Here is a 25,502-nt window from a genome sequence, read left to right on the forward strand (position 1 = left end):
AAGTGCTCGTGCGATGCGATGCATTGACTTCGTGCTAAGAATGTTGATGGAAATGTAGACAACGTGTGCATTCCCCCCATCTGAGCAAACACTTTTTCAAATATCAAACAGAAATAAACAAATATCCAAAGACTATTTCCCCCTTCCCTAGGGCATATTTACATCTGTGGGATATTTAGCTACAACTGTGCCTTTTTTTTTTTTTTTTTTTTTCGAAGCCGCAATATTGGCGCCAAGCCCACTCTGACCTTGCAGTTTATGTCAGCAACCCTAAATTGCCCTTTTTGTTCATCTCTTTTTTCTTCCAGGAGATATTGAGATAGTTAGAGCAAGCAAACAATCAAGACAAAACAATTCTCATGTCTGTGTATATGGCATGAGTGTATATTCTAGTTGCAATCTCTGCATCAGGGGATTTTTCATTATTCTCTGGTAGTATTCTTGTCTCGCAAACTACCCATCCTCTTTGTCGGTTGTGACAAGGAGCTGCTTTTTGCCAGGGCTTTCTCTATCTTTTTCTATGTTAGAGGAAAGAACTTATCTTCTTGCTTATATCATCCTCCTTGTAGTCATTGGGTCAGAGATGACATTTCAATTTGTTTGAAACAAAGCCGGTGAGAGCTGTGTGGGAGCCCTCTTCATTTCTATCTGGATGGGGATGAAATGCATCTGCAACTGCAAATTGGCAATCATGAGTTGTATTTGTGAGAGTGAATATCTGAGCAGAGGATGTCCAGATGACCAACTCATTGCTGTTGGAATGTGCTTTCTGAGCTCAATTCTTTATGCACAGAACACTTTCAGCAGTCAAGAAGATCATACAACACAACACAATTTATGATCCAAGGAATATCTGAAATTGCCACCTATTGAGTGGATCACCCATGCTGATAGAGAATACCTTCCTGGTCTCCTTTCATTCTCTCTTCTGATATTTTGAAGATTGATAACATCCTGTTTGCCCATACTTTATCTCAGAGGAGTTTTACTCTGAACTTTTCTGTTCTAAACATAGTCAGCACCAGCTTTTGAAATCTCAATCCTGAATGCTCTAACATCTTCTTGAAAACCTCTCTCGCCACAAGAGTTCTTTTTTCAATCCCTCACCCAAAAGATGGTTCGAATACTCCCAGGTCGCGAGCCCTGTCTCCTCTCTACTCTATCCCCAAGGTCCCGCCGCCGACGTTGTCTGCAACTGCATGGTCAAGACCATTCCCAACCTGGCCGCCCATCTACCATTGTACTAGATGAGAGTGACAGCACTGACACCATTGAGGATGAGGAGGAGGAGGGGTGGGAGGGGCGAGAGAGAGATTTCACCGCAAGATATAGCGAGGATGACTTCGTGGACGACGAGCAATGGCCGCAGATCCTCTCCAATTTCACAGCTAACATCACCCCCTGCCTCAACCATACTGAATCTTTTGAAGTGAAAGAAGTCATCCCAGAATTCGTGTCTGAGGGTAGAACATATAAAGCTGGCAAATCCGTGGAGCTGCGGGATGGCACCTTTCTCCGCATCTTGGAGATTGTGAGGGGGATGGCCGGCGAGATATCGCTGAGGGGCTGGCGGCTTCAGCGACAGGATTCCATGAATGGGCTAATGCCTGAGCACGTCAACGAGTTGTGCTGGATTGTGAACCTTTCCGCGCAGCAGACCACTCAGGTTGATGAGGTGGGCTTGCACGAAGTCAAGGGCTTGAGGATCGTGCGTTTTACAAATACATCTTATCCGATGTTAGTTCCTCGGGGTGATAAAGACAGTTTTGCGACAGAGGCTGAGCGCAGGCAAGAGGGGATTCTGTTCTGCCGCTCCAAATACATTAGGGTGTGGGTCACTCCTACTTCCACTTCCACGACATCTTCCCGCAAACGACGCATGGAAGAGCAAGCCATTCAATTCCTCGCTCCACATGAGGCAGACGCTGGCTATGCTGTTGACACTAGCACGCTACGATTCCGCTGGAGAGGTGAAACTCAACCAGGGGGTAGCTATGCCACTCAAAAAATTTCACCACTCGTCGATCTTTCGACAAACACTCCAACAATTCTAGGCGGGACTTCAAAAATAATCCGGCAGTATACATTCGGTGATGGCTTTTGTGGTGCGGGTGGTGTTTCCAGAGGTGCATTGCAAGCAGGCCTTCGCCTGAATTGGGGATTTGATCATTCAGTATCAGCCATGGACTCATTTCGGCTGAATTTTGAGACTGCAATTGGATATACATCCGATGTGGCAGATTTCCTTGCTAGCAGCCACACTGAAATAATGGTTGATATTTTGCACTTTTCCCCTCCTTGCCAGACATTTTCACCTGCAAAAACAGTTGCAGCTGCCATGGATGAAGATAATGAAGCATGTATCTTCTGCACGCGCGAATTACTGGAGGCGACGAAGCCCAGGGTTGTGACTATGGAGGAAACAGCAGGTTTGCAACAGAGGCATGAAGAATTCCTTTTCGCAACAATACATTCCTTTGTGGAACTGGGGTATTCTGTCCGTTGGAAGTTACTGAATTGTCGGGACTATGGAGTGCCCCAGAGCCGTCAGCGGTTGGTTATTTTGGCGTCGGGGTATGCTATCACTCCCCCCACCTCCTCCCCTCAAGTCATTTTTATATGCATATATAACTTACATCTGACTCACCTCCAACCATATTGTAGACCCGGTGAACCCCTACCGCCCTTCCCAAAGCCAACGCACACCTCTCCCAACACCCAAATAAACACCACTATCAGCACTGCTCTCCTTCCCCCTTTCCGCACCATCCACGACGCAATCTCCAAAATCCCCCCTCATCACCCAGACCACGACATCCAATATGCTCGCAGCCGTCCCCTGAACCGGCCAACTTATGACCCACACACCCAAGCGAGGACGATAACCTGCAACGGGGGCGAGAATTACCACCCAAGCGGCACACGCGGCTTCACTTACCGCGAGCTTGCATGCCTGCAGACGTTCCCGCTCGAGCATCGGTTTTGTGGGAAGAGTGTCAAAAGGCAGATTGGGAATGCAGTGCCGCCGATGCTGGGGAAGGCGATCTTTTTGGTGGTGAAGAGGGCGCTGGAGCGCGTTGATGGGGTTAATGGTGGTGACTACGGTGGTGGTGATGGTAGTATCGACATTGTAGGGGAGGTGGTGGAAATACTGTGATCGATCGATCAATTCGTGTCTGTTTCGTTGTGTGAAGGAATAAAGTGGTTTGATTGATATGTGGTGGTGGCATGTGAAGGACGAAGAGGTTCGCTCTCATTTCCTTACAATCTCTGCATCCAACAGGACTGCCCCGCCCTAGTCACCGAAGATTTCGTTTGTTTGGGAGATGAGCAAGCACACGGGGATATTGACGTCTGCAGTGATGCTTCCGATGATTCTATATGCAGTGGTGTAGGGTGGCATCGGCACGCCCCAAGATGCTCAATTTGATGCCGTGCACGTGGGTAAGAAACATCGCAATTGCTGGATACTTTGTACTATGCGGGGTTTTTTTTTTTTTTTTTTGCGGGAGCGGGGGCGCTATGCCTTTGCCTTTTGCATTTTAACCACAGATCTACTAATTTTGTCACCGTTGGTATTTCAATGTCTGGGCTAAATATCTTTTCGCATCTCTGCTATCTATGTTCAGATCTTCCTTCTTTGTTTGTCTTTCCCTTTCCTTATTTAATTCTTCAAGTGCTGAACACGGAATTTATTTTGTTGTAATGTGTGCTATTTTCAGGGATATTTCTTTCTCATCTACGATTGCGATATCCCTAGTTTTGTATAACTTGCCTGTATAGTTTTAATTCAGTTTCTTTCTCAAAAAAAAAAAAAAAAAATAAGAAATTCTATGCTGCTTTGCAAAATGTGTTTCTGCTTTCATCTCTAACATTTCCTCCTTCCCGCCTTTCTGAGTTGTAGAAAATTTTTCGAATTGGGGTAGTATCTAGGTTCACGTAGCTCCTAGCAACTTGGTGCAGTACATGAAGCAGCCACACGCATTTCCTTCTCCTAAAGGAAGTGTTCTTGAGCAGACGATAATGACTTATACAGCGGAACACACCCTCCCACCTCTTCTCCTTTCAAGTTTTCTTTCACCCTCTCCCTCCCTCCAACTTCTGCCTCCTCTTTATACCGGCACCCTTCCTCCCCACATTTACACACTCTGCCCCGAGGCGCAAAATAAGCAGCCCCATAATCCACCGTAATCTCCTCAAATATCTCAATATCCCTGATAGCCCTCACAAGCACACACGCAGAATTACCCACTACCGCTGAGACGAAAATTACCCCTGTCCGACACGAGTGGTTCATGTACCTAGTCCAATTCCCATAAATGGCTGCATCGATGACGCCAATTGACCGGTTACGTAGGGTATGATGGAGTGCGTATGTAGTACCTTTACGAGCCGCCGGCTCGCGGATTTCACCGACATACTGGCCTATGTACGTACCTGCTTTGATGGAGCGGAGGCTACGGACACCGACGCCGCGGTCTGGGTACTCGCGCAGCTCGAGGAGTGGATTTGTTTCATCTGCTAGTTGTATATCGCATGCGCATAGCTGTGGGCTTCCGCACATAGCGCAGTTTCCATCACCAGGTTGGCGACGGAGGTTCTGGGAAGGATCGAAGCCCTCTGTAGTCATGTAGACTGATTTGGTGATGTTTTGCTGTTTCAGACCGTAGTATTTGGGGTGGTAGATGGCGCATGCATCTAGTTTGATGACGTAGGGGTACGGTTCCCGTGGATTGACTGCTAATTTTCCCCCTTCACCTGGCCGGAGCGCGCGGGGGAGGATGGGATGCCAGCTCAGGCGGCGGGTTTTCGCAAAAAGTTCGATACTGATGGCGTTTGAGCCGATTAGAGTGTAAAGTTCCTGCCAGAGCTTATCGTTGTCGTTGGCAGCATCGGCGAAGTGCGTTGAGTGGCTGCAGATAGCTAGCATCATCCAGCCTAGTGATTTGCCTAGATCTATAAGGCGTTGCAGCTGCATGCTGCATGGATCTTCTTGCCGCATCATTGCTTCGCTGACGGATTTGAGGATGCGTTCTGCTGTGTCCATGAAGATGTTAGGGGTCGCTAGGCTGCAATCTGTTGAATTTTCATTCTTTGGCTGAGATGCAAGGTGGATATCGAGATATATCTGCTCTATTATTAGCAAAGCTTGTGCTTTAGAGTCTGTAGGCATGGTAGCAGGCTGTCTTGAGCGTCGCATCTTCCACGACAGCTTCCTAAAAAACACCATGTTCTTGATGATCTAAGGATATCACAGTAAGTGAAAAGAGTCTAAGTCAACATTTTATCAAATGTAAATCTGACAATATATGAGTTGAAGAAATAGCAACGCAGAGATATGAATATCCATGTTCAGGGGCTCCAGTGCATCTAGTCGCTTCCTTTGTTTTCTTGCGGAGACAAACAACGAAGATTCATAGAGTCCAAGAATAAAGAAAAATGTGCAGCGGACAAAGAACTTTGTCTGACACATGATGCTGAATCGGATACTTTCTTTCATCTTTCATAACGGAAGAACAGTATGTAAAGAATAAATGTTGTATTATTTCAGTAGTTACTAGTACTTGCACGATTGTTCAGCAACGAGGTAAGTCAAGTGACACATGGTGGAAGGGAACAAAAGGGTCATTCAAGCCACCGGCTATTATCGTGGTGATGGCCACGCATATGGCTATCAGTGAGCGAGGTATTTTCCGTTCACAGGTAAATAATGTGAGGTTCGCTAATTACTGAATCGGGCAATCCCGCAGCCGCTAGTGGTGTTTCTCATCAGATTAGATAGCGGAAATTCGCTGGTTAACACATAGCCGAGACTCGTGACTTAGGGGATACGTGTTGTCATCATTTAATACGTGCTTATCGCCAACGATACATGCAAAATATGACAATACACTGAAATAATAATACCATACCGGTTGGATGCGGGTCTGTTCTCGGTGTATCCTCGGCAACCCTGCCGAACTAACACCCACGTGACCCGCTCTTTCAATCCGAACTTCAACAAAAAAAACCTATTGAACTTGAACTGTGTTGCCAGACACATCAAGGACACCTCTCTAAAGTAAGCGATTCGAGATCAATTACAATCCACCTCTTCCCTACCATCTCCTTCTTGTACATAAACTTCTGGCTTCCGTTGCTGAGGGCTGTAGATAGAAGTACACACACCACGTTTGCTACCGACCATGTCTGTCACCAGTCAAACCCTGCGACAGCTCTCTTTTCGCGCCCCACGATCGCTTCCCCTCCGTCAACTAGCAACTTCATCCGTAGCAGCCTCGTCTTTACGCTCGCATTCCTCTAGATCATCCTTTTCCAGCAAGCATTTGCAATCTAGATCTCCCTTCTCCACAATGTCCTCCCTCAAATCCGCTGCTTCGGCCACCCCCGCCGTGGCTCGTGATTATGACCCTGAAATCAATGATATGGCTAGCTACATTCACAATTACAAAATCAATTCAGATCTTGCGGTATGAAATTGCAATTGCTCAAGAAAAATTAGTTCCCCAATTATTCTCCAAATTACCGTTTACTGAAGCGAGAACATTGTTGCTTTTTCTAGTTTGATACTGCCCGCTTTGTCTTTCTTGACACCCTAGGATGTGGGTTGGAGGCTTTGAAATTCAAGGAGTGCACGAAACTCCTGGGGCCCATTGTTGAAGGCACCATTGTCCCCAATGGCACCAAGGTGCCTGGAACTCCATATCAGCTCGATCCTGTCAATGGTGCTTTCAACATTGGTGCTATGGTCCGCTGGTTGGACTACAATGATTGCTGGTTGGCTGCTGAATGGGGCCATCCTTCTGACAACTTGGGCGGCATCCTAGCCGTGGCTGACTGGATCTCACGCACTAACCGCGCTGGAGGGTCCCTTGGCAATGGCAAGATTCCCACTGTCCGTGATGTGCTTGAAGCGATGATAAAGGCCCACGAAATCCAGGGTGTCCTTGCTCTCGAGAACTCCTACAACAAGGTCGGCTTGGATCACGTGGTTTTGGTCAAGGTTGCTACCACTGCAGTGGTCTCCAAGCTGCTTGGTCTAAATGAGAAGCAGACTGCCGATGCCATCACCCAGGCCTGGGTTGATGGCCAGAGCTTGCGAACCTACAGACACTCCCCCAACACCATGTCGAGAAAGTCGTGGGCTGCTGGTGATGCATGCCAGCGCGCGGTCAATCTCGCGCTCAAGGTACAGAAGGGAGAACCTGGGGTACCCACCGTTCTCTCTGCGCCAGTCTGGGGCTTCTATGATGTCCTGTTCAAGGGCAACAAGTTCAAGTTCCAGCGCCCTTATGGCAGCTACGTGATGGAGAATGTACTCTTCAAGGTCTCCTATCCTGGTATGTTTCCGCCTTACTATTTAAAATGATCCCGCTCCATGAATAGCTTCCGTTAACGTGTCATATTCAGCTGAATTCCACTCGCAAACCGCTATTGAGGCTGCCACCCACGTCAACAAGAAGCTGGCTAGCATGGGCAAATCCGCCAAAGACATCAAGGATGTCACCATTCGCACTCATGAGGCCTGCGTCCGTATCATCGATAAACAATTCAAGCCCATGGACAACTTCGCTGATCGCGACCACTGCATCCAGGTACGTGCTAAACCACGCTCCCAATCCTCAAACATCTTCGTTAAAACAGTGACTAAACTGATTTACCTCATTTATTAGTACATGGTTGCTACTATGCTCACCTTCAACCGTCTCCTTGCAACTGATTACACCGACGGCTCCGAAGCAGCTACCTCTGAGCTCCTTGAGTCTCTCCGCAAGCGCATCAAGTGCGTTGAGGACCCTCAGATGACCAAGGACTACCACGACCCAAGCCTCCGCACAATTCCCAACGCACTAACCGTCACCCTCAACGACGGTACCGTTCTTGATGAAGTCGTCGTCGATGCCCCTCTCGGCCACCGCCTGCGTCGCGAGGAGGCGAAGCCTGAAATCCTCGCCAAGTACAAGAGACACCTTGAAGGACACTATGACGCTGCCAAGGTTGAGCAACTCATTAAGCTTGGTCTTGACCAGAAAGGGCTTGAGTCTATGGATGTTGATAAATATGTTGATTTGTATGTTAAGGAGAAGGTCGATTTCTAAGTAGATCGATTTCAGTTTGTTTTGTTCCTCAAGAGGATCTACGTCTTCTTGAGACAGATAGAGAAACAGTATGTATGTAAAATGTATACATAGATTAAAGATGTGTTTGGGAGTGGTGGGGATTTCTTGTGTCTTCAGCACTATTTGAGCATATGTTACAAAAAGACGACGGTGGATGAGAGTTTTTTGCCCTGCCCATATCCCACTGCAAACTAGGATTTTCTATCTCCTTAGACATTTACTTTATATTGCGTTTTCCTTATGCATATTTAAACATTTTCTCCTCAAGTTCATATTTTTCACCCACTGTTTAACTTCATGTCTCATACAAGGGATTTTGTAATGCAAGTATTCTACGCTGTCGAAACTGGCTGAATCGCTTGTGGGTAGGGGCTGCATTTCTATCATGATACCTGCCATTGAATTTCTCATCTCACACCAGTCATCTCGAGCACAAGACGGTGAAAGCCCCCTGCAATAAAACCTCTATAACGATGAACATACTGTAAATGAATCGTATCGCTACAGTGGGAATAAGCAGTCGGCAAGCAGTCCGTGAGGACGTTAATGGCCATCTAAACACTCTCGCCCGCAGCACGGCGGATACAATCCACAACCAAGCCTGGGTTACTGAGATACGGCACATGGCCCTCCTGACACCGCACGATTTCCATGGCATTGCCGGCCTGCGCAACCATCTTCTCTTGAATGTATGGCGGGACAGCCCGGTCATTCTCGCACAGAATGAACGTACTCGGAATTTCACGGTATGCCGTGTACGTAACTGGGGCTGCCATCGGGGCTATTGGCTGGGCTCCTAACAGGTCGAGTGCCTCTTCTACGTCGTTGGGATCGCAGCCGTGATAGACGACCTGGCGAGTCGTCTCCCGATCAGGCACTATCATCCCGGCCTGATAGGGCAATAAGTTTTGGGTCAGATAAGACTCATCTGCCACGGGCCAACTAGCAGTACATAGAGGGGAGAAGGAAGAACGTAGCTCAAAATCATGGGTGATATATTCAAGTTCTTTACCTACCTCATTTACCGGCATCATGCCTTTGGAATATTTCTTCATCCCCTCTTGATATGCCAGGAATAACTCATTCTCCTCTGGCGTCTGCGGTACGATCAAGGTCGCTTGGCTCTGCCCTTCAACAAGTGCTAACGCCGTCATGTAGACGAGTCCCACGACGCCCCCTTTCAACCCGTCATTTTCACGAGCACGCTTGCCCAGCCCCTTTACCGCCTCGCTCATCGCAACGCCACCGAATGAATGCGCAACCGCAACAACGTCCCTTCCAGCATCGATGTTCTCCGTTACTACGCGCCGTATCGCTTCGGCGTCCTTGTCCCAGCTGGCATGGGGAGGGTTGGAGTCAAGGGATGGTGGGGTCAAGGCGATTGCTTCATAGTTGTATTTTGTGAGCTTATCAACTAGTCGCTGGTAGTGTTCAGCCCTATGACATGAGCCGGGCACGATCACGATGACGGGCTTGTTGGCCATTATCAATAACTCTTCAGTAAGACAGTTTGAAGCAGATGCTGGGGATCCAAGGGACCTAGGATTCCTCTAGAGAGGAGGAGAGGAAAGGTTCACGAATGGATAAACAGTCTGCCCACGAAGCTGAACCATTTATTTATATATTTCAAACACTACCTACTACAAAGGCGGGCTCTTCTCCTGGCCATGATCGGGGAATACAAGATGTGCGTATGTGCGCTTGGCGAGAAGGAACTTTCACAACAAAAATCTGATGATTGGTTATTTGTCATCCCTGGTCTTCAGCTCGCAGTTTTACATAATGATTTAGTGCTTATGAGGTCCTGACAGCTAGTTAACTAACGGGAAGAAGGGTTTGATTCGCCCTTGCGATGTCGCTGGAATTTCTTAGAAGCTGCATGCTCAATCAAGTTATTGCAGTACATGAACGTGCCGGATATATTTTCGGTAAGAAATGGGCCTGATATTCCTATTCACCTCTACGTCTTCGTCATTCGCTGTTGTACTGATTCGAGAGTGAAAAGAAATCTTTTTTTAAAGCAGCCGTTCATATAAAAATCAATCGTCATCAATTGGCAGGGCTCTATATGAATTATATGCAACATAAGGAAGTACTGTACATGCCGACAGCGTGGCTGGAAGAAGGAGGGGGTGAAAAGCAAGCGAAAAATCAATGAACTCCAATGTTCCATGAAAAATACCACTCCAAAATACAACTGGGAATAAAAATATCAATATCATACCCTCGCATAGCGCAGTGAAGGAAATAAGGGGACAACTCTCAAATGGTTAGAAGGGAAAGACAAATTTGGAGATGGATCGTTTCCGAAGGGCAGGCTCCTGGAAAGCAACCAATCCAAGTCACTTTACAGCACCAGCATGTACAGACCCGCTTGTGTAACTAGCAAAGTTATCTCCAGAAACATGGCTCCGTACGCAGATCCGTACAAACTAGCACCAGCAGAACGGTCATTATCCGCCTCTCTAGCTGCTCCGACAAGTTCACCAGAACTGCTTGTGGCAGTGCTAGTAGGGCTTGCCGTCACAACTACGATGCTTGTTCGCGTTTGTCTTGCAGCTGGAGAGGTGGATGCGGAGACGGAAGGAGAGGCAGACGGAGAAACAGACGGAGAGGCAGACGGAGAAACAGATGGAGAGGCAGACTGGAAGGAAGATGATACAGTGGAGGCTGGTGTGATTGTTGATTGTTCTGTCAACAGCTGTGAGTCAGAGGTTGCCAGCGAAAGTAAAGGCGTAGATATAGTGGTAGGCGATCCGGAAGTGAAGGCAAATGCGGGGAACGACACTTCCACTGTGTCATCTGCAGTTTTTGTGTTCGGAGACGAGGCAGTAGGCAAAACAGGTATTAATGCAGAAACAAAGGGGGATGAAGAAATGTCTTGTGGAGAAAATGGTCCGAATGGTAGTGCGGACGTTGATAATGGATGATCTTTTCGGGGCTCATCAGCATTCCCATCATCAAGCATTGTAATAGCCATACCAACCTGTGGCGGCTGTAGATTATTCGCAGTTTCGAACTTCTTAAGGTCGAACGGCCCAGTACCACTGCTGGGCACACCACTTAATTGCGCTAGATCCTGTCCCCGCTGTTGATAGAGAAGGAACGAGAATTGGCGCGGGCCTTGTCCGAAAGATGGTGGCTTGTATGGGATAAACGGCTCTCCTTCCGCTGCAAGCTTCGTCTTGTCACCCGTGGCTTTGAAAGCTTTTTGGAGAAATTGTACTTTTCGCGCATTTCTATCAGTGGTATCCAGCATTATGATTGTGTACGAGATGGCGCGGTTGACGCCGGAGCTGTCACCAAGAGCGAAGGTGGGAGGGCTTTGGGCGTCTGTTGGATGTTAAGACATGATATGCAGTGAGGGAGAGTGGAAAAACGAATAGTCTGACCATTTAAGCTGATAGTTTGGCCATCTGTAATGCCCTCGGATGCATCGCCGCCAAAGCTTACTTGCAGCCCCTCTGTACCCGAGCTCGAGAATGATTGGGCTAGGTCTGCTGGGACGGTAACTTTCTGGGCGGCGGCGAGTGCGAAGAGAGTTGTTACGCAAAAGTGGGATTTCATGATGCCAGATTGCGGTAGTTATACAATTACCGCGCACATATATTGAAAATTGATAATGGTAGTTGGACTTAATTTCTTTTCTTTGATGGCCACAGTCAAAGCAATAGATGGATCAACGAAAGAACATTTGCTCGGAGCAAACAGATGATAGCGCCTTATAAAGGAGTAAAATACTAGAGAGAGCTCTATTCGATCCAAAGGAACATAGAAATTGCCTTCAGAACTTATATAAAATTTTCCATATCAATATGGAATCCCGAAGCGGGAAATATCGAAAGAGGGGACAACCTCCAACGCATCCTTGACACAGCCAAAGCATGGCGTTATGCTCAATGAGACAACAGCTGAATTGATATATGGGGCATCAAACCGCCAACTTTCTGAATTTGGCACTGGCATCGCCCCTTTGGGTAACTGGTGGAGCATAATATGAGATTCTTGACGTTTCAGAAATGTAGCAAGCAACGGTAAGGAGGTTGGCCACTGGCAGTCATCAAGTTGGGAATTTTGCAGTATTTTGGCATCAGCAACTCAGGAGGATTCGATTTATTTACTCTCTCATACAACGATTCTTATCGATCGAGTTCATTTATATATAGATCATTATGGCACGGGCGGCGTCGGTGCACTGTTGTTTCAGAGGAGTTGCTGAACATCAGAAATAGAGGTTATATAGGGTTATTCAAGTCACGTGGATTGAACCCCTTATCAAAAAAAGAAAAAAGAAAAAAAAAAACCTGCTTTTGAAAACCTCTGGCTTCTTCAAAACAGTGGAATCTTCTACAACCCTCTTGATCAAAGGGATGGGTGAATCAAATGACATCAGAATATCAGTTTTCATTCCCTGCATCGAAGCCTACTGCGATCACTTCTCATAGGCGCGACTTTGTTTGTCATCTGCAATTACTAAGAGAAGCAATAGATGGATCAAATAATCCTGGATAGGGACAGCGAAATAATTATCCAACTGGAAATCAGGCCCGATTTCAAGTGGCTAAACGCTGTCGTTAGAAGGAAAATTGCAAATATAGAAGTCGTTCCCGAAACCACCATATCCAAATATCATCGCACACCAGAAGTACCACGGACGGGAGACTCGGATGTTATGACCTCCAGATCAGGACAAACTAGAAGGATCAGCGCATTACTATTATTCCTGAAGGCCGCAAAGAGGATTAAATCAGGATGATGTTGTCTCAGACTATTGGAGAAGGCAGAGAGTTTCTTGGCGGGATGCTGGACCACTGCGAAAGCTCTCACCTCGGATTAAACATTCGCTCTGCTGCCAGGAGCTCGTTTGATAACTGGAATTCTCCTTCTTATCAGGACATTGATGTGGTCGAAAATGACGGAGAATCCAACGCTTCTGGCAGAAAATGTGTTAAGGAAAAATAAACCCGTTATTTTCGGAACGAAAACAAAACTTCGCCAGACGCCATTCGGGTGTAAAACAGCCGCAGCAACTCTACGGAGTAACAAGTTACTGCGCAAGATGTTTCCCCGCGACGCTTCAGATAATACTACTGACAAAATCCTCCAAGTAAAGGGACGACCGCGGCAGAGACGTTGAGTTTTTTCAAAGCTTGGCCACAGCACCACTTCACCAAACCAATAGCTAGTGTTAATAAGTCACATGATCCGGACACCGGTGTGCAGAACCATCTCCTGGTTCCTCACCGGCTAACCTTTTTATCTCCTCATCAATCCATTATCTTAGCAAGCTAATCTCTACTCCGCTATTTCCAGATGGGCGACTGTGCTAAAAATTGGGGTTGAAGTTAATAACCTCTCAACTTCAAGCAAATCAGGCCTTCGGCCCGTGGAGTCTTTGCCTAGGCAAAATGGCGTTCCTCCAGCGAATGGGTTTGGGTGGATTACTCTCTCCTATGGAGATGAGCCGAGGATATCGCAATTCAGTGGGGAAATTCTTAAGGAATAAGAAGCGTTGCAGATGTTATCTTTGCCTTCTGGTATAGGTTACTATACCAAGTTCATCTCGTTCTTTCTCTCTGTTCAATCTTATTGCCGTCCTTCTCATGCACGGCAATAGATTGAATCTGTTATTTCGTGAACCTTTGGCCAACAGCTGTCGTGAGATTTGCTTTCAATTGCCGGTTCGAATTTGGGTAAAGTCTAATAATACTTGAACTTCGCGCCAAGTAGCTTTTTCGCAGAACAGAGGGGCTCTCTTTGTCACAGGAACCAAGCAAGCTGGAAGCAAGATGGCCTTGGGTACTGCTACCACATATCCGCTCTTTAATAGACTACAAGTTGGCTAACAGATTGATTGAATAGCTGCTGCTGCTGCCGTTGCCGGTGTGTCGGTGCCTTGGGTGCCTACCTGGATGGCAAGTACCAACTCAGACGGGACGCCTACACGATCCACCGGATGAGACGTAGTGAACGCATTGCTGCCCGCGCAAGTAAGTGATCCCGCTTGCTCACTTTCGGCATCACCGATTAGGCTGATATCTCATGTTCCAACCATAATTTAGAGGCAGAAGGACGGTTGAACGTGTGGTATGTCTTTAGGAACGTGGTCGAGAAGTACCCGAATGCGCTCTGTGTCTGGTCAAGGACCGGCTCGTATACATTTCGTCAAGTTCTTGATATTTCCTGCCAGTATGGGAATTATTTCCTTTCCATTGGCGTGAAGCGTGGCCATTTGGTGGCATTTTACCTACAGAATTCCCCCGAATTTGTGTTTGCATGGCTCGGCCTGTGGTCTATCGGTTGTGGTCCCGCAATGATTAACTACAATCTCACAGGGGCGGGGCTGATTCACTGCCTCAAACTCAGTGGAGCAGATGTCATAGTTGTGGACGCAGACGCTGAATGCACGGCACGGATTCATGACCAGAGGAATGAGATTGAGAATGATCTCAAGATGCATTCTGTGTTTTTAGATGATTCTCTCAAGAGTCATATTTCCTCATTTCCGACAGCTGTTTCGGATAGAAGTCTTCCTCGCAACATGGATGGTGAATTCCCATCTATGCTTCTTTATACCTCAGGCACAACTGGGCTACCCAAAGGATGCGCGTTTACTATGAATCGGATGTATACTATGATCTTCCAGAAAGATTTACGCGACAGAGAAGGTTATGGAGGTGACAGGTGGCATGTGTGTATGCCGATGTACCATGGCACTGCCTCTGTTTGCATCATAGCCTGCATACTCACTGGTGTGAGCGTTGCTATAGCCAAGAAGTTTAGCACGAGCAGGTTTTGGAAAGACATTCATGATTCCAAATCGACATACTTCGTTTATGTTGGGGAGACCGCTAGGTATCTACTTGCTGCCCCACCCTCGCCATTGGATCGCGGTCATAATGTTCGCTGCATGTACGGCAATGGCCTGCGACCCGACGTTTGGGAGAAATTCAAGGAACGGTTCGGTATTCCAAATGTTGCAGAGTTCTTCAGTAGCACGGAAGGACTCTTTACGTTGATCAATTACGACAGCGGTCCCTACCAATCCCGTTGTGTCGGACATCACGGTGCTATCCTCCGCCGCCTGATGCATAATGTTTATATCCCCGTTGTTATCGACCCCATGACTGGAGATATGTACCGCGATCCAAAAACAGGTTTCGCAACGCGTGCTCCGTATAGCGAAGGAGGCGAAATCATCATCTCCGTGCCCGACGAATCTGCCTTCCAGGGCGACTGGAAGAACCCCGACGCGACAGCTAAGAAGTTCGTCCGGGACGTTTTCAAGAAGGGGGACATTTACTATCGTACCGGGGACGCGCTTCGCCGCACAGATGATGGCCATTGGTACTTCCTCGATCATCTCGGCGACACATTCCGCTGGAAATCCGAGAACGTGTCCACTACAGAAGTAGCCACCGTCCTGGGCGAATACCCCGGTGTCGCCGAGGCTAACGTTTACGGCGTCTCTGTGCCTACCCACGAAGGTCGTGCCGGCTGTGCGGCTATCCTCATCCAGCCTGATCAACGGGTCAACTTGGGCTTTGCCGCTTTTGCTCGATATGCGCGCGAAAGGTTGCCCAAGTACGCGGTTCCGGTATTTTTGCGCCTAGTCGAAGCTTCTAACCACACTCACAACCAGAAACAAAATAAGGTCCCCTTGAGGGATGAAGGCGTCGATCCCGACAAACTAGGGTCGAAGGCTCCGGAAGGAAAGAATGACAGATTCTTGTGGCTTCTTCCACAGAATGATACATACTTGGAATTTGGGCGAAGCGACTGGGAAGACCTGGTCAGCGGCCGTGTTAAGCTATGAAGTGAGTATCGAACAGATCATACACCTTACACTTTAGCCCTTCGCCTACACAATCGATTTCCTCTCTGGGATCTTCCAGCCCCTGGTTTGGTTCGTCGCTTTCATAAAGCCCGCTACTTAGACTATATTTTTTTCAAATATGATAGAATCCTCTATGTATATGCTCCTTCACACGATTTGGCTATCCTTTTCCATTATCATATATCCCATCCCAGAAGCTACTTTATTTAGCCCGAGAGAAGTGGCGTACACATTGCATTGTCCACGCCAAGTCCCTCGGTTATTGAGTGCCAGCATTGTGGAGCCTCAGTTTTTTTGTGTAGCGAATCATAGACAATCTGGAGAGGGCAATGCCCGTCTACCTTCTACACAAAAGATAGAAATCTCGTGTTGCGCCGGTTCAGTGGGTCTTTTTAACTGGAAGGTAAAGTTTAATTCCTATTGGATGAACCGCTTGTACGGTAGATGTTCGAATACTGGAGACTACATTAGTCCAATGGAGGCAGTCGAATTAATTGGGATGAAAACAAATGATTGACGGATTTATTTATGTATGGTCCACTCCCTTCGCGCACGGTTGCGAAAGAACATTGGGCAACGTAGTGGTTTTTTACTATTACTCGTTCTTTGGCACATCTCGTATGCATATCAATGTAGCTCCAAGATCCCACATCCCTAAGTTTCCTTCCAAAGCCCAATTGCGTTTTCCCCATTTGAAATAACCTTCTGTTCCGTCGAACACAATATTATCTCGCCCTGTTAGAATCTAAGTGATGAAAATCGGAGAATTCAAACCGCACAAATGGTAACCGCGTTAACATCGATTTAATGGAAATGCAGCATTGAACACATAAGGAAATAAGTTCAAGTTATTTCACACTTCCTGAATAAAGGGGCCTGAACGCGCCACTATCTTGCAGTCCACCATCCCACCTTCATGGCCCCAGTAACCGGCCGCCAAACAAATCAAGACGTCCAAAAAAATCATCTGCCGCCCTCCCACCGTCGACACTCTGCCATGGGCTTAGGATTTTGTCCCTAGTATTTGGCTGGTATGTCAGAGTCTGAGACGCTCGAACCCGCTCCTTCGTTGCAACATCAACCTCGGCCTTCCACTCGGGCGAAAGCTTGCTCCAATAAAGCGTTCGCAAGTGCGGCATAAATGAAACGTCCTGGACACAATAATCTATAATACTCTGAGGAATGGGTCGGAGGTTGAATACTTCATGGGATCCACCACACTCCGGGGCAAAGAGCCGCATCCCCTTATCCTTACTCTCTTTCCACACTCTTTTAGCGCTAGGAGAAATTCGCAGATCGATCTCTATACACCTTGCCAGGCCCGAGACGAACTTTTTCCTCGACAGCGGTCCGGGCCTGCACGCGCTTTCCTCAAGCTGTAGATCTTCGACTCCTTGAAGGCGAATGCCAAAATGGAAAAACAGCGCATTCGAGTCGTTTCGGACATCGAAAAAGACCTTGGGTGTCACCGGGCATTCTAAAATGCTCTTGAGCGATTTTCCATTTGTGCCAGGTGTCGTGAAGGCTTCCTCACCAAGGAGATGGATATCGATGAGATACACGTGTTCTTCTGGATGATTGAGCAGTTGAAGGATAGAAATGCTGCCTTCGCGAGAGAGCTTGATGCCTTCGAGATCGATGTACAGCGACGGAGGATTTGTTGGTAGGTTGTCGAGGCTATCGATAAGCTCGATTAGAGAGCCAGCGTGTCAACCACGCTGGAGGAGACCATGGTTGTAGCTTTGTATGTGAGCATGAGAAGGGTGGCTCAAGAAGAGTGTGAAGTAGGCCTCACGCATATTCCTCGAGTTATTTGCCTGGAAATGCAGCACATATATATTTTTATTCATATGTGTGTGTAATGTGTATCGTTATATGTTATTTCCCTCGGATGGATCTTTCCCCCAAATAGGCATGTACTGTGCAGTGGAATCTCGCCGCTGGTGGTGTCTTCCAGGTTCATGCAGCTATTTTATAGATCAACCCTGCATGGACAGCCCAGGTTGGCTGTTAGAACCTTGGATCTCCCAAATAGTCGACTGCATTAGGACCTCTGGTGCAATATCCAGCCAGGCCATGGAGCAACCCTAACCAGGTCAGCCAGCGGCGTCAACTAGTTTGCGGCATCCTCTCCTTTCCATCGTATGTGGAACTGCGCGCATCATTCGCGAGGGGCAACTCAAAAGTTTCCTAAAGGGGTTGCTGCTGGCGGCGCGGGCATTGCACACATTGCACGCATTGCGCGCATTGCACATATTGAGGTTGGAGAAAAAACTACGTCGGACGGTTGCAGATGTGCAGTAGTTAGCCAATGGCTCTGATGCATGCCGGTGGGCGTGTTGAAACAACGGGGAGTTGTCGCTGCGATGTTTGGTGGAGATAGGGCTGTTATCAGATCGACTGACTAATCGCGGGCATGTCCTTTTGTTAGTTATCGATATTCTTTAGCTATATCTATATCTATATTTTGAGCAACCTCCATGGACTACCCAATGGATGTAATAAGGTGGCATGAGACGCCAAAGTGGATGATTTCTGAAGACTTATGTATCCCCCCTTCGTATTTGTTGGGTCCTTGTAACTCTTTCAGGGTTCCCAGACATGAATATGCGAGCTTCATTCAAGCCCTGCTCAAGCTCCAATTTAGACGAACTGAACCATGAGATACCAAATATTTCCACGCGAAGTCGACCTGGATACCTGCAGCGAAACACCACTTTGATCAGTTGACTTGTCCTGTTTTCTAAGGCTAGTGACTAGTCAGGAGCATGCACCCCCGAATTGATATACACTAGACTTTCACATGGGCCATGCAGATTATGATGCTCAAGCAAAGTATGCGCATTCCTTGTGAAAAGCATGCGGGGTATAAAAGACCCTGGGAAACTCTTTTATCCGGTTTTATACTTCGATGCAAGGACAGATTCTCCGTTCCTCTTTCGATCCTCTAGGTTTACATGCGACATGTGATCGGCTTCGTGTCCAGGCCCCTTCTTTGACGGAAGACAATGTCTCCCCTATATTTGACGGATCGGATAACTATGTAAATGGTGTATATGTTCCTTCTCGGATAGCTCCAACTCCAGAAATGGCGCTTGGTTGCATAGCACTTGTGGACTTGTGTTCCCTCGACCAAACTCATGGCCTCGCGCAATTGCGAAAATTCGCCCCACGCAAGCAACCGACGATGGTACGGCTGCAATGCGCCGGAATGCTATCCTATGCCTGATTCGGGAACCAGTGGAAATCCTTCCTCGGATAACAGTGAAAGCCAGCTGGTGATACCTCTCCTTGTCCTTGTGAACAGAACCAATGCAGCGAAAACGGCAGCTAGTGCATACGGCGCTGCATCTACGACGTTGTATCCGAGTCATTTTTTTCACGTTCCTGGACGTTGGCCTTGGTGCCAACTTGGCGGACCCTCTCCGATGGCGACCACGACTCAGGCGTCACAGGCAATTTCGCTGATTTTGATATGATGCGACTCGACTATTCCGGAAGCACACTTGGGGGTCAACTTTTTACTATGCGGCCTCCTGTCGAGCGACGGGATGTGCTGCCTAGCTGCGCTCTTGAGTATCGATACCCCTCCCGTGGTATGGAGCCAGGAGGATAGGGTGGGTGCAGAATACAAGTTGTCGGAATAATATACTCTGCACCGTTTTCAACTATTGACTAGTTATCCTTATCGCTGGGCTTGAAAATGACATTTGAGAATCCTTGAAGAAATTTAATGTCATGTGCCAATTTGGACATTTTTACCCACGATGAGGAATCTGCTTATTTCGCTTGCTTGTGTTGCAAATATCATACCTATATCGAAACCGAGAACCTGGGAAAGGCCCGGGTTTTTTTCTTTCCTCCAGGGAACCACCGTCGTATAAATAATCCGACATGTGAAAAGAACGTTCTAATGCATATTATATGGATGGATTTTCCAATTCACTAGGTTCACGATTTTTCTTCTCTTTTCTTTTATTTTCTTTCTTTTAATATACAAAAAAAAAATGGCTACAGTTCCAGCGATTGACGGTCTGTTGACAGGGAGACAGCTCGATGGAGAACTTATACACCGCAAGTTAGCAAACGCGACAGGAGGTCTCAAAAAAGATAAAAATGAATATCAATATAAAATATTAAAAAATATAAACGCAAACACAAAAGTAAACATAACGCAAAACTTTTTGGTATCTGGCTTTCTATTAACATTTCAATGTAAATAAATGTACATGTAAATACAGACATAAAAAAAACAACAAAAATACACCTTTGCCAAGCTTGGATATCATGTCGTCCATTTTTCGACCTCCCTCCTCTAGTTACCTAAATTTTTGACGGTTTACTCATCCACGGCACCCAACAGCTACATCAAACTTACCATTTCTCTCCATTTCTCAGCTTCTAGAAGAACTGGCACAGAATTTATTTCTTGGACAAATTGAGAAGGCCCTGGAGGTTGATGCTCTTGGGGCGCTCGATGGGCAGGCCCAAGGCGCGGCTCCAGATGAGCTGGGCGAGTGGGCCGAGAGCGCGGCTCACACCGAAGGTGACGGTGTAGTAAAGGGGTTCTTGGAACCCGTAGTGATGGAAGAGAACACCTGAGGCAGCGTCGACGTTCGGATGAGGGTTCTTCGTCTGTTTTATCATAAGATCAGGTTAGTTTTCCCATAGATTCCTTTCGAGTAAGGGGGGGGGGGATTTTACCTTTCCGTGCTCAGCCAGCACGCCGGGGGCGATCTCAGAGTTCTTCTTGACGAGCTGGAAGACCGGGTTGGCCATTATGTCAGGCCTGGTGCTGGCGAAGTCCATCAGAGCTTCGAAGCGAGGGTCTGGCTTGCGCAGAACACCGTGTCCGTAGCCAGGAACGACCTGACCGGACTTGAGAGTGGACCAGAGGTAGTCCTTGACATCCGCATCTGTGAACTTGTTGCCGATTGCGGCTTGCATCTTCAGGATCCAGCGGAGCACTTCCTGAGCAGCAAGGCCGTGGAGGGGACCGGCAAGGCCGAGGAGACCAGCGCTGTAGCTGAGGAAGGGATCGCTTAAGGCGCTTCCAACGAGGTGAGTGGCGTGGGCGGAAACGTTTCCACCCTCGTGGTCACCGTGAAGGGCGAGGTAGAGCCTGAGAAGGTCGTGGAAGCTTTCATTGGCCTTGCCGCCCTTTCCAAGGAGCTCTGCGAAATTGTACGCCCAGTCCTGGGCGGGGTCGAGCTCCTGTTTGCCCACCTTCTCGATCTCATTGGGGCGGAAGACCAATGCTGCGAGGCGGGGGATCTTGGCGAGGAGAGCAATACTGTCATCAAAGGTAGGCTCCCAGTAGCTAGCCTTGTTGAGACCATCGGCGTAAGCCTTGGCAAACTTGGACTCGGTGTTCAAAGCCGCAACTGCGATGGATAATTGGGTCATTGGGTGCATTGTCCTGGGGAAAGATTTGACAAGGTCCAGAATGTGCTGAGGAAGAAGTGATTTCTCTGCCAGTTCACGGGAAAACGCTCGGACCTGGGGGGTGGTCGGAACTTGACCGGTGAGTAGCAGCCAGAACATCGCCTCGGGGAGCATCTCAGTTCCGGAAGTGCCCTTTGGCAACTCCTTCTGGCAATCTTTGATGGTCTTGCCGTGGAAGCGGATGCCCTCGTTGGCGTCTAGTACGGAGCCCTCCCAAACCATGGCCTTCAGGCCTCTCATGCCTCCGATGGTGTTGGCAATGGTCACCTCGCCAATGACGTCCTCACCACGCTTCTTGACCTCCTGGAACAACTCCTTCTTTGCGGGGATAGCATTTTGGAAAGTGGTCTTGAGGTCAGATTCTGCGGTCGAGTAGTAGCGAGAAGCCGGGACAAATGACCGAGAGGCAATCTAAGATAGGAAAAGGTGAGCACAGGAAGAAAGGAAAAAAACCGAGTTGAAGCACCCGGCCGGGATCGTAGTAGCACTATACCTGAGACGCCCTCAGCACCTGTCTTGTAGTGCCTCTAGCCAATGCCATTTTCGGAAGTGTATTCGAGGATATTGATCAATTGGGAGAAGAGAGGTGCAACAGGGTGAACAACGCTCAAAGAGTATTCTGTTTGTTGGGATTTCTGGGAAATATTGGAGGAGGTTGAGGGAAAATACGCCGGGCGAGAGCCGCCCGCCCGAAACACCGGCTAGGCTAAATTGCGGCTGGAGACGGATCTCGCTGGGCGTTTTGCCGAGGGGCTTCACGGGAGATGAGGATACAAGGAGCAACCAGCAGGGGCAGACAGTGAGAATCCACTCGTTAACTCGCTAATTGCTTAGGGTTTGCCATATGACGAGCTGCCTCTTTTCTTCTACTTGACCATCGTGCAGTTTCTGTGCTGTCATCATCAACGGGCTGGTAGAAATCCGAGTCTCCTCAGCTTCTGGTATGTATACACTATATTTTACTTGCCATTTGTATTCTGGAAAGAAGCTCTTTCGACTCAATTCCCTCTCGCTGACCATGTATAACAGCCTCTTCAGACATACGTAAAAGTGGAACTCCTTGGGCACTTTTTCTTTCCTACTGGTTGAACCCGGCAGAGCTGGTCAGGGCAGTTATTCCACGGCCGATCATGATTCGCAACGCTGCTCGCCGTTTGCCCCGACAACTTCGTCCATTCTCTCGCCCTCCCTCTCTCTCCTATACTGCCGCCCGAACGTTCTCCTGTGGCTGCCCATGGATGGCGTCTCAACTGCCTCCAGTCAACCCGCCTGTCTCAGTGGCACACGCATCCGATTCATTCCAGCTACTACCTTCCTCTGGAAAATCTGGGGCCGCTGAAGATGCGCTTTTTGAAGAGCAAGTACAAGCTGTGACCAAGTGGTGGAGCACCCCGCGCTTTGAGGGTATCAAGCGCCCATACTCAGCAGAGGCGGTTGTTAGCAAGCGGGGGTCGTTGCAGCAGACTTACCCAAGCTCGATTATGGCCAGAAAGCTATTCAATTTGTTGAATGAGAGGGCAAAGGCTGGAAAACCTGTACATACCCGTGCGTGATGCTTCCAGCTCTTATTACCTCTTGGGTATTTTGATCTCTCCTAACGGAAATACAGTTGGCGCTATTGATCCCGTCCAGATGACACAGCAAGCTCCCAACCAAGAGGTGCTGTATATATCAGGGTGGGCGTGTTCATCCCTCCTCACTACCACAAACGAAGTATCCCCGGACTTTGGAGACTACCCTTACAACACAGTCCCAAACCAGGTCCAGAGACTCTTCAAGGCTCAGCAAATGCACGACCGCAAAGAATGGGATGCGAGAAGGAAGCTTTCTGCAGAACAGCGCAGGACGACACCGTACACCGATTTCATGCGACCAATAATCGCTGATGGCGATACAGGGTTAGTTGCGGTCACCACTGAAATTCAGAGCGCGTTTTAACAATTTTCCAAATAGGCACGGAGGCCTTACGGCAGTATTGAAACTGGCCAAACTCTTTGCCGAAAACGGGGCCGCTGCTGTCCATTTCGAGGACCAGCTTCATGGAGGCAAAAAATGCGGCCATCTTGCCGGCAAAGTGCTTGTCCCCATTGCCGAACACATCAATAGACTCGTCGCCGCAAGATTCCAATGGGATATTATGGGAACCGAAAACCTTCTCATCGCCCGAACGGACTCGGAAAGCGGCAAACTCCTCAGCAGCACCATCGATGTCCGGGATCATGAGTTCATCCTCGGTGTGACTGAAAACTCCAGTCCGCTCGCCGAAACCCTGCAGAGAATGGAGTTGGACGGAGCCCCTGGCTCTGAGATCGACAAATTCGAGTCACAATGGGTTAAAAGTCATAAACTTGTTACGTACGATGAAGGTAATCCTAGGAATATACATGAATAACTTCGCCCCATTAACTGCTATTCATCTCCAAGGCACTAACATCCGTATACAGCTGTCGAGCAGCATCTTAAATCCGAGGGAGCCTCACAGTCATCCATTGACGCATATAAGAAGCAAGTTACCGAAAACCGGGACATGTCGATCAATGAACGACGAGCTCTTGCAGGCAAATACACAAAGTCGCCCGTATTCTGGTCTTGGGATATTCCCCGGACTCGGGAGGGTTATTACCATTACCGTGCTGGTAATTCTGCGGCCACGAAACGTGCGATCAACTTTGCTCCCTACGCAGACCTACTCTGGGTTGAAACTGGCGACCCAAGTGTCGAGAAGGCAGCCTCGTTCGCAGGAGAGATCCGAGCAAAATACCCTGGCAAAAAGCTGGTGTACAATCTCAGCCCTTCTTTTAATTGGATGGGACACGGTTTCACCGAAGCCACTCTCAAGTCGTTTATTTGGGATATCGCTCAGCATGGGTGAGTTATTCTTTCATTCCTTTTTGCTTGCTTTAGGCCCCTACTATATTAAAAGCCTCGTGAACCAGGAGATTAACTAACTGTCTCTAGTTTCACCCTTCAACTGATCTCCCTCGCCGGTCTCCACTCTAATGCTACCATGACAAGTGAACTTTCTCGCAAATTCAAAGACGATGGCATGTTGGCTTATGTGAACCTCATCCAAAGGCGAGAGAAGGTGATGGGGGTCGACGTCCTCACGCACCAGAAATGGAGTGGCGCCCCCTATATGGACGGCATTGTCGGCTCTATCCTCAGCGGCAGCAGCTCTAACAAGAGTATGGGCGAAGGGAATACTGAAGATTGTATGTTTGAACCATTTCACCTCCCTTATTTCTCCACAAAATAGAGAACCAAAACAGGCGCTGTACGCTAATTTATTAATCTACAGCTTTCTAATCCCCCTGAGTAACTCACGCATTATTGCCACGGGATCAAATGGAACGATTACGTTTGATTTTTCTAGAAATGTAGATTTTACGGATGAGGCTTTGGTAGTCACTGCTTACCCATCCAGCTCATAGCATTCACCACGAGCTCGATTGTAGATGGTCTCTCTTGTCTAAGCGGTTCAAGCATCCACGGATATCTAAAGGCTAAGCGCGCCGTTGTGTAGTTGCCGATCTCTCTTCGTTTAGCGGCTGGTATGTACTGTAGATTACTGTACTGGAGTCGAATTAAGAATATCTCAATCTATGGATAGACATCTGGGTGCAGAGCAACCGCAGATCTGCTATGTTATTACATATAGATGCCCAACCTAGCACCGCTATCAAGACTTCAAAATACTCCTCCTACTTCTTATATATTCAAAGACGTAAATCCCTTCGGACCCTTCCTATGGCCAGTTCGTTGGCAGAACGCTGACTAATCAGACAATTCCCGCCTGGGCCAACATAAACTTTTTTTTTATCGCTTCAACGTAGCCTTATCCAGGTGTCGCTTCTTTTTTTTTTGGTTTTTTTTTTTTTTTAAGCACCCTCCATGTTCTTGTTTCGCGGTTTATAGCACATTTAATAGAGCACCGTTCTTGAAGATATCATCTATTTAACGTTTTCCTTATTATTCATTTTGTTAGACTCGTCTCCAAATTTGCGACCGCACAACAATCTCCACTCTTCACACAGCTATATATACTCGAATCTATTGATTTCTACCTCTCCTGTGGTGTCTATTCTCTTCCCTTAGGCTTC

At 47.8% G+C, this 25,502-nt stretch overlaps 10 protein-coding genes across 10 annotated transcripts; 5 read left to right on the forward strand and 5 right to left on the reverse strand.

The window, feature by feature from the left end:
- Positions 1-1,114: 1,114 nt before the first annotated feature.
- On the forward strand, positions 1,115-3,157 carry HCBG_02860 (C-5 cytosine methyltransferase DmtA; the record flags this gene model as incomplete). Its single annotated transcript, XM_045429909.1, has 2 exons — positions 1,115-2,574; positions 2,665-3,157. 2 exons carry the CDS (start codon positions 1,115-1,117, stop codon positions 3,155-3,157), a joined length of 1,953 nt encoding a protein of 650 aa, XP_045289804.1.
- A 582-nt stretch (positions 3,158-3,739) lies between these two features.
- On the reverse strand, positions 3,740-5,173 carry HCBG_02861 (SET domain-containing protein; the record flags this gene model as incomplete). Its single annotated transcript, XM_045429910.1, has 3 exons — positions 3,740-3,775; positions 3,874-3,994; positions 4,047-5,173. The coding sequence occupies 3 exons, from the start codon at positions 5,171-5,173 to the stop codon at positions 3,740-3,742; spliced, it is 1,284 nt and encodes a 427-aa protein (XP_045289805.1).
- A 1,012-nt stretch (positions 5,174-6,185) lies between these two features.
- HCBG_02862 (2-methylcitrate dehydratase) lies at positions 6,186-8,380 on the forward strand (the record flags this gene model as incomplete). Its single annotated transcript, XM_045429911.1, has 4 exons — positions 6,186-6,470; positions 6,563-7,340; positions 7,411-7,595; positions 7,674-8,380. The coding sequence occupies 4 exons, from the start codon at positions 6,186-6,188 to the stop codon at positions 8,097-8,099; spliced, it is 1,674 nt and encodes a 557-aa protein (XP_045289806.1).
- A 294-nt stretch (positions 8,381-8,674) lies between these two features.
- Positions 8,675-9,604, reverse strand: HCBG_02863 (uncharacterized protein; the record flags this gene model as incomplete). Its single annotated transcript, XM_045429912.1, has 2 exons — positions 8,675-9,010; positions 9,137-9,604. The coding sequence occupies 2 exons, from the start codon at positions 9,602-9,604 to the stop codon at positions 8,675-8,677; spliced, it is 804 nt and encodes a 267-aa protein (XP_045289807.1).
- An 863-nt stretch (positions 9,605-10,467) lies between these two features.
- On the reverse strand, positions 10,468-11,687 carry HCBG_02864 (uncharacterized protein; the record flags this gene model as incomplete). Its single annotated transcript, XM_045429913.1, has 2 exons — positions 10,468-11,453; positions 11,513-11,687. 2 exons carry the CDS (start codon positions 11,685-11,687, stop codon positions 10,468-10,470), a joined length of 1,161 nt encoding a protein of 386 aa, XP_045289808.1.
- A 2,389-nt stretch (positions 11,688-14,076) lies between these two features.
- HCBG_02865 (AMP dependent ligase) lies at positions 14,077-15,936 on the forward strand (the record flags this gene model as incomplete). Its single annotated transcript, XM_045429914.1, has 2 exons — positions 14,077-14,110; positions 14,183-15,936. The coding sequence occupies 2 exons, from the start codon at positions 14,077-14,079 to the stop codon at positions 15,934-15,936; spliced, it is 1,788 nt and encodes a 595-aa protein (XP_045289809.1).
- A 795-nt stretch (positions 15,937-16,731) lies between these two features.
- HCBG_02866 (3'-5' exonuclease) lies at positions 16,732-18,035 on the reverse strand (the record flags this gene model as incomplete). Its single annotated transcript, XM_045429915.1, has 2 exons — positions 16,732-17,634; positions 17,953-18,035. The coding sequence occupies 2 exons, from the start codon at positions 18,033-18,035 to the stop codon at positions 16,872-16,874; spliced, it is 846 nt and encodes a 281-aa protein (XP_045289810.1).
- A 1,062-nt stretch (positions 18,036-19,097) lies between these two features.
- HCBG_02867 (uncharacterized protein) lies at positions 19,098-19,436 on the forward strand (the record flags this gene model as incomplete). Its single annotated transcript, XM_045429916.1, has 1 exon — positions 19,098-19,436. One exon carries the CDS (start codon positions 19,098-19,100, stop codon positions 19,434-19,436), a length of 339 nt encoding a protein of 112 aa, XP_045289811.1.
- A 464-nt stretch (positions 19,437-19,900) lies between these two features.
- On the reverse strand, positions 19,901-22,046 carry HCBG_02868 (methylcitrate synthase; the record flags this gene model as incomplete). Its single annotated transcript, XM_045429917.1, has 3 exons — positions 19,901-20,592; positions 20,662-21,813; positions 21,896-22,046. The coding sequence occupies 3 exons, from the start codon at positions 21,941-21,943 to the stop codon at positions 20,380-20,382; spliced, it is 1,413 nt and encodes a 470-aa protein (XP_045289812.1).
- A 486-nt stretch (positions 22,047-22,532) lies between these two features.
- Positions 22,533-25,113, forward strand: HCBG_02869 (isocitrate lyase; the record flags this gene model as incomplete). The annotated part of the gene is made up of 6 exons (XM_045429918.1): positions 22,533-22,947; positions 23,012-23,300; positions 23,356-23,768; positions 23,847-24,270; positions 24,361-24,614; positions 24,701-25,113. The coding sequence occupies 6 exons, from the start codon at positions 22,533-22,535 to the stop codon at positions 24,706-24,708; spliced, it is 1,803 nt and encodes a 600-aa protein (XP_045289813.1).
- Between the last annotated feature and the right edge of the window lie 389 nt (positions 25,114-25,502).

Source organism: Histoplasma capsulatum, assembly GCF_000150115.1.
Source record: "Histoplasma capsulatum G186AR genomic scaffold supercont2.3, whole genome shotgun sequence".
Lineage (NCBI taxonomy): Eukaryota > Fungi > Ascomycota > Eurotiomycetes > Onygenales > Ajellomycetaceae > Histoplasma > Histoplasma capsulatum.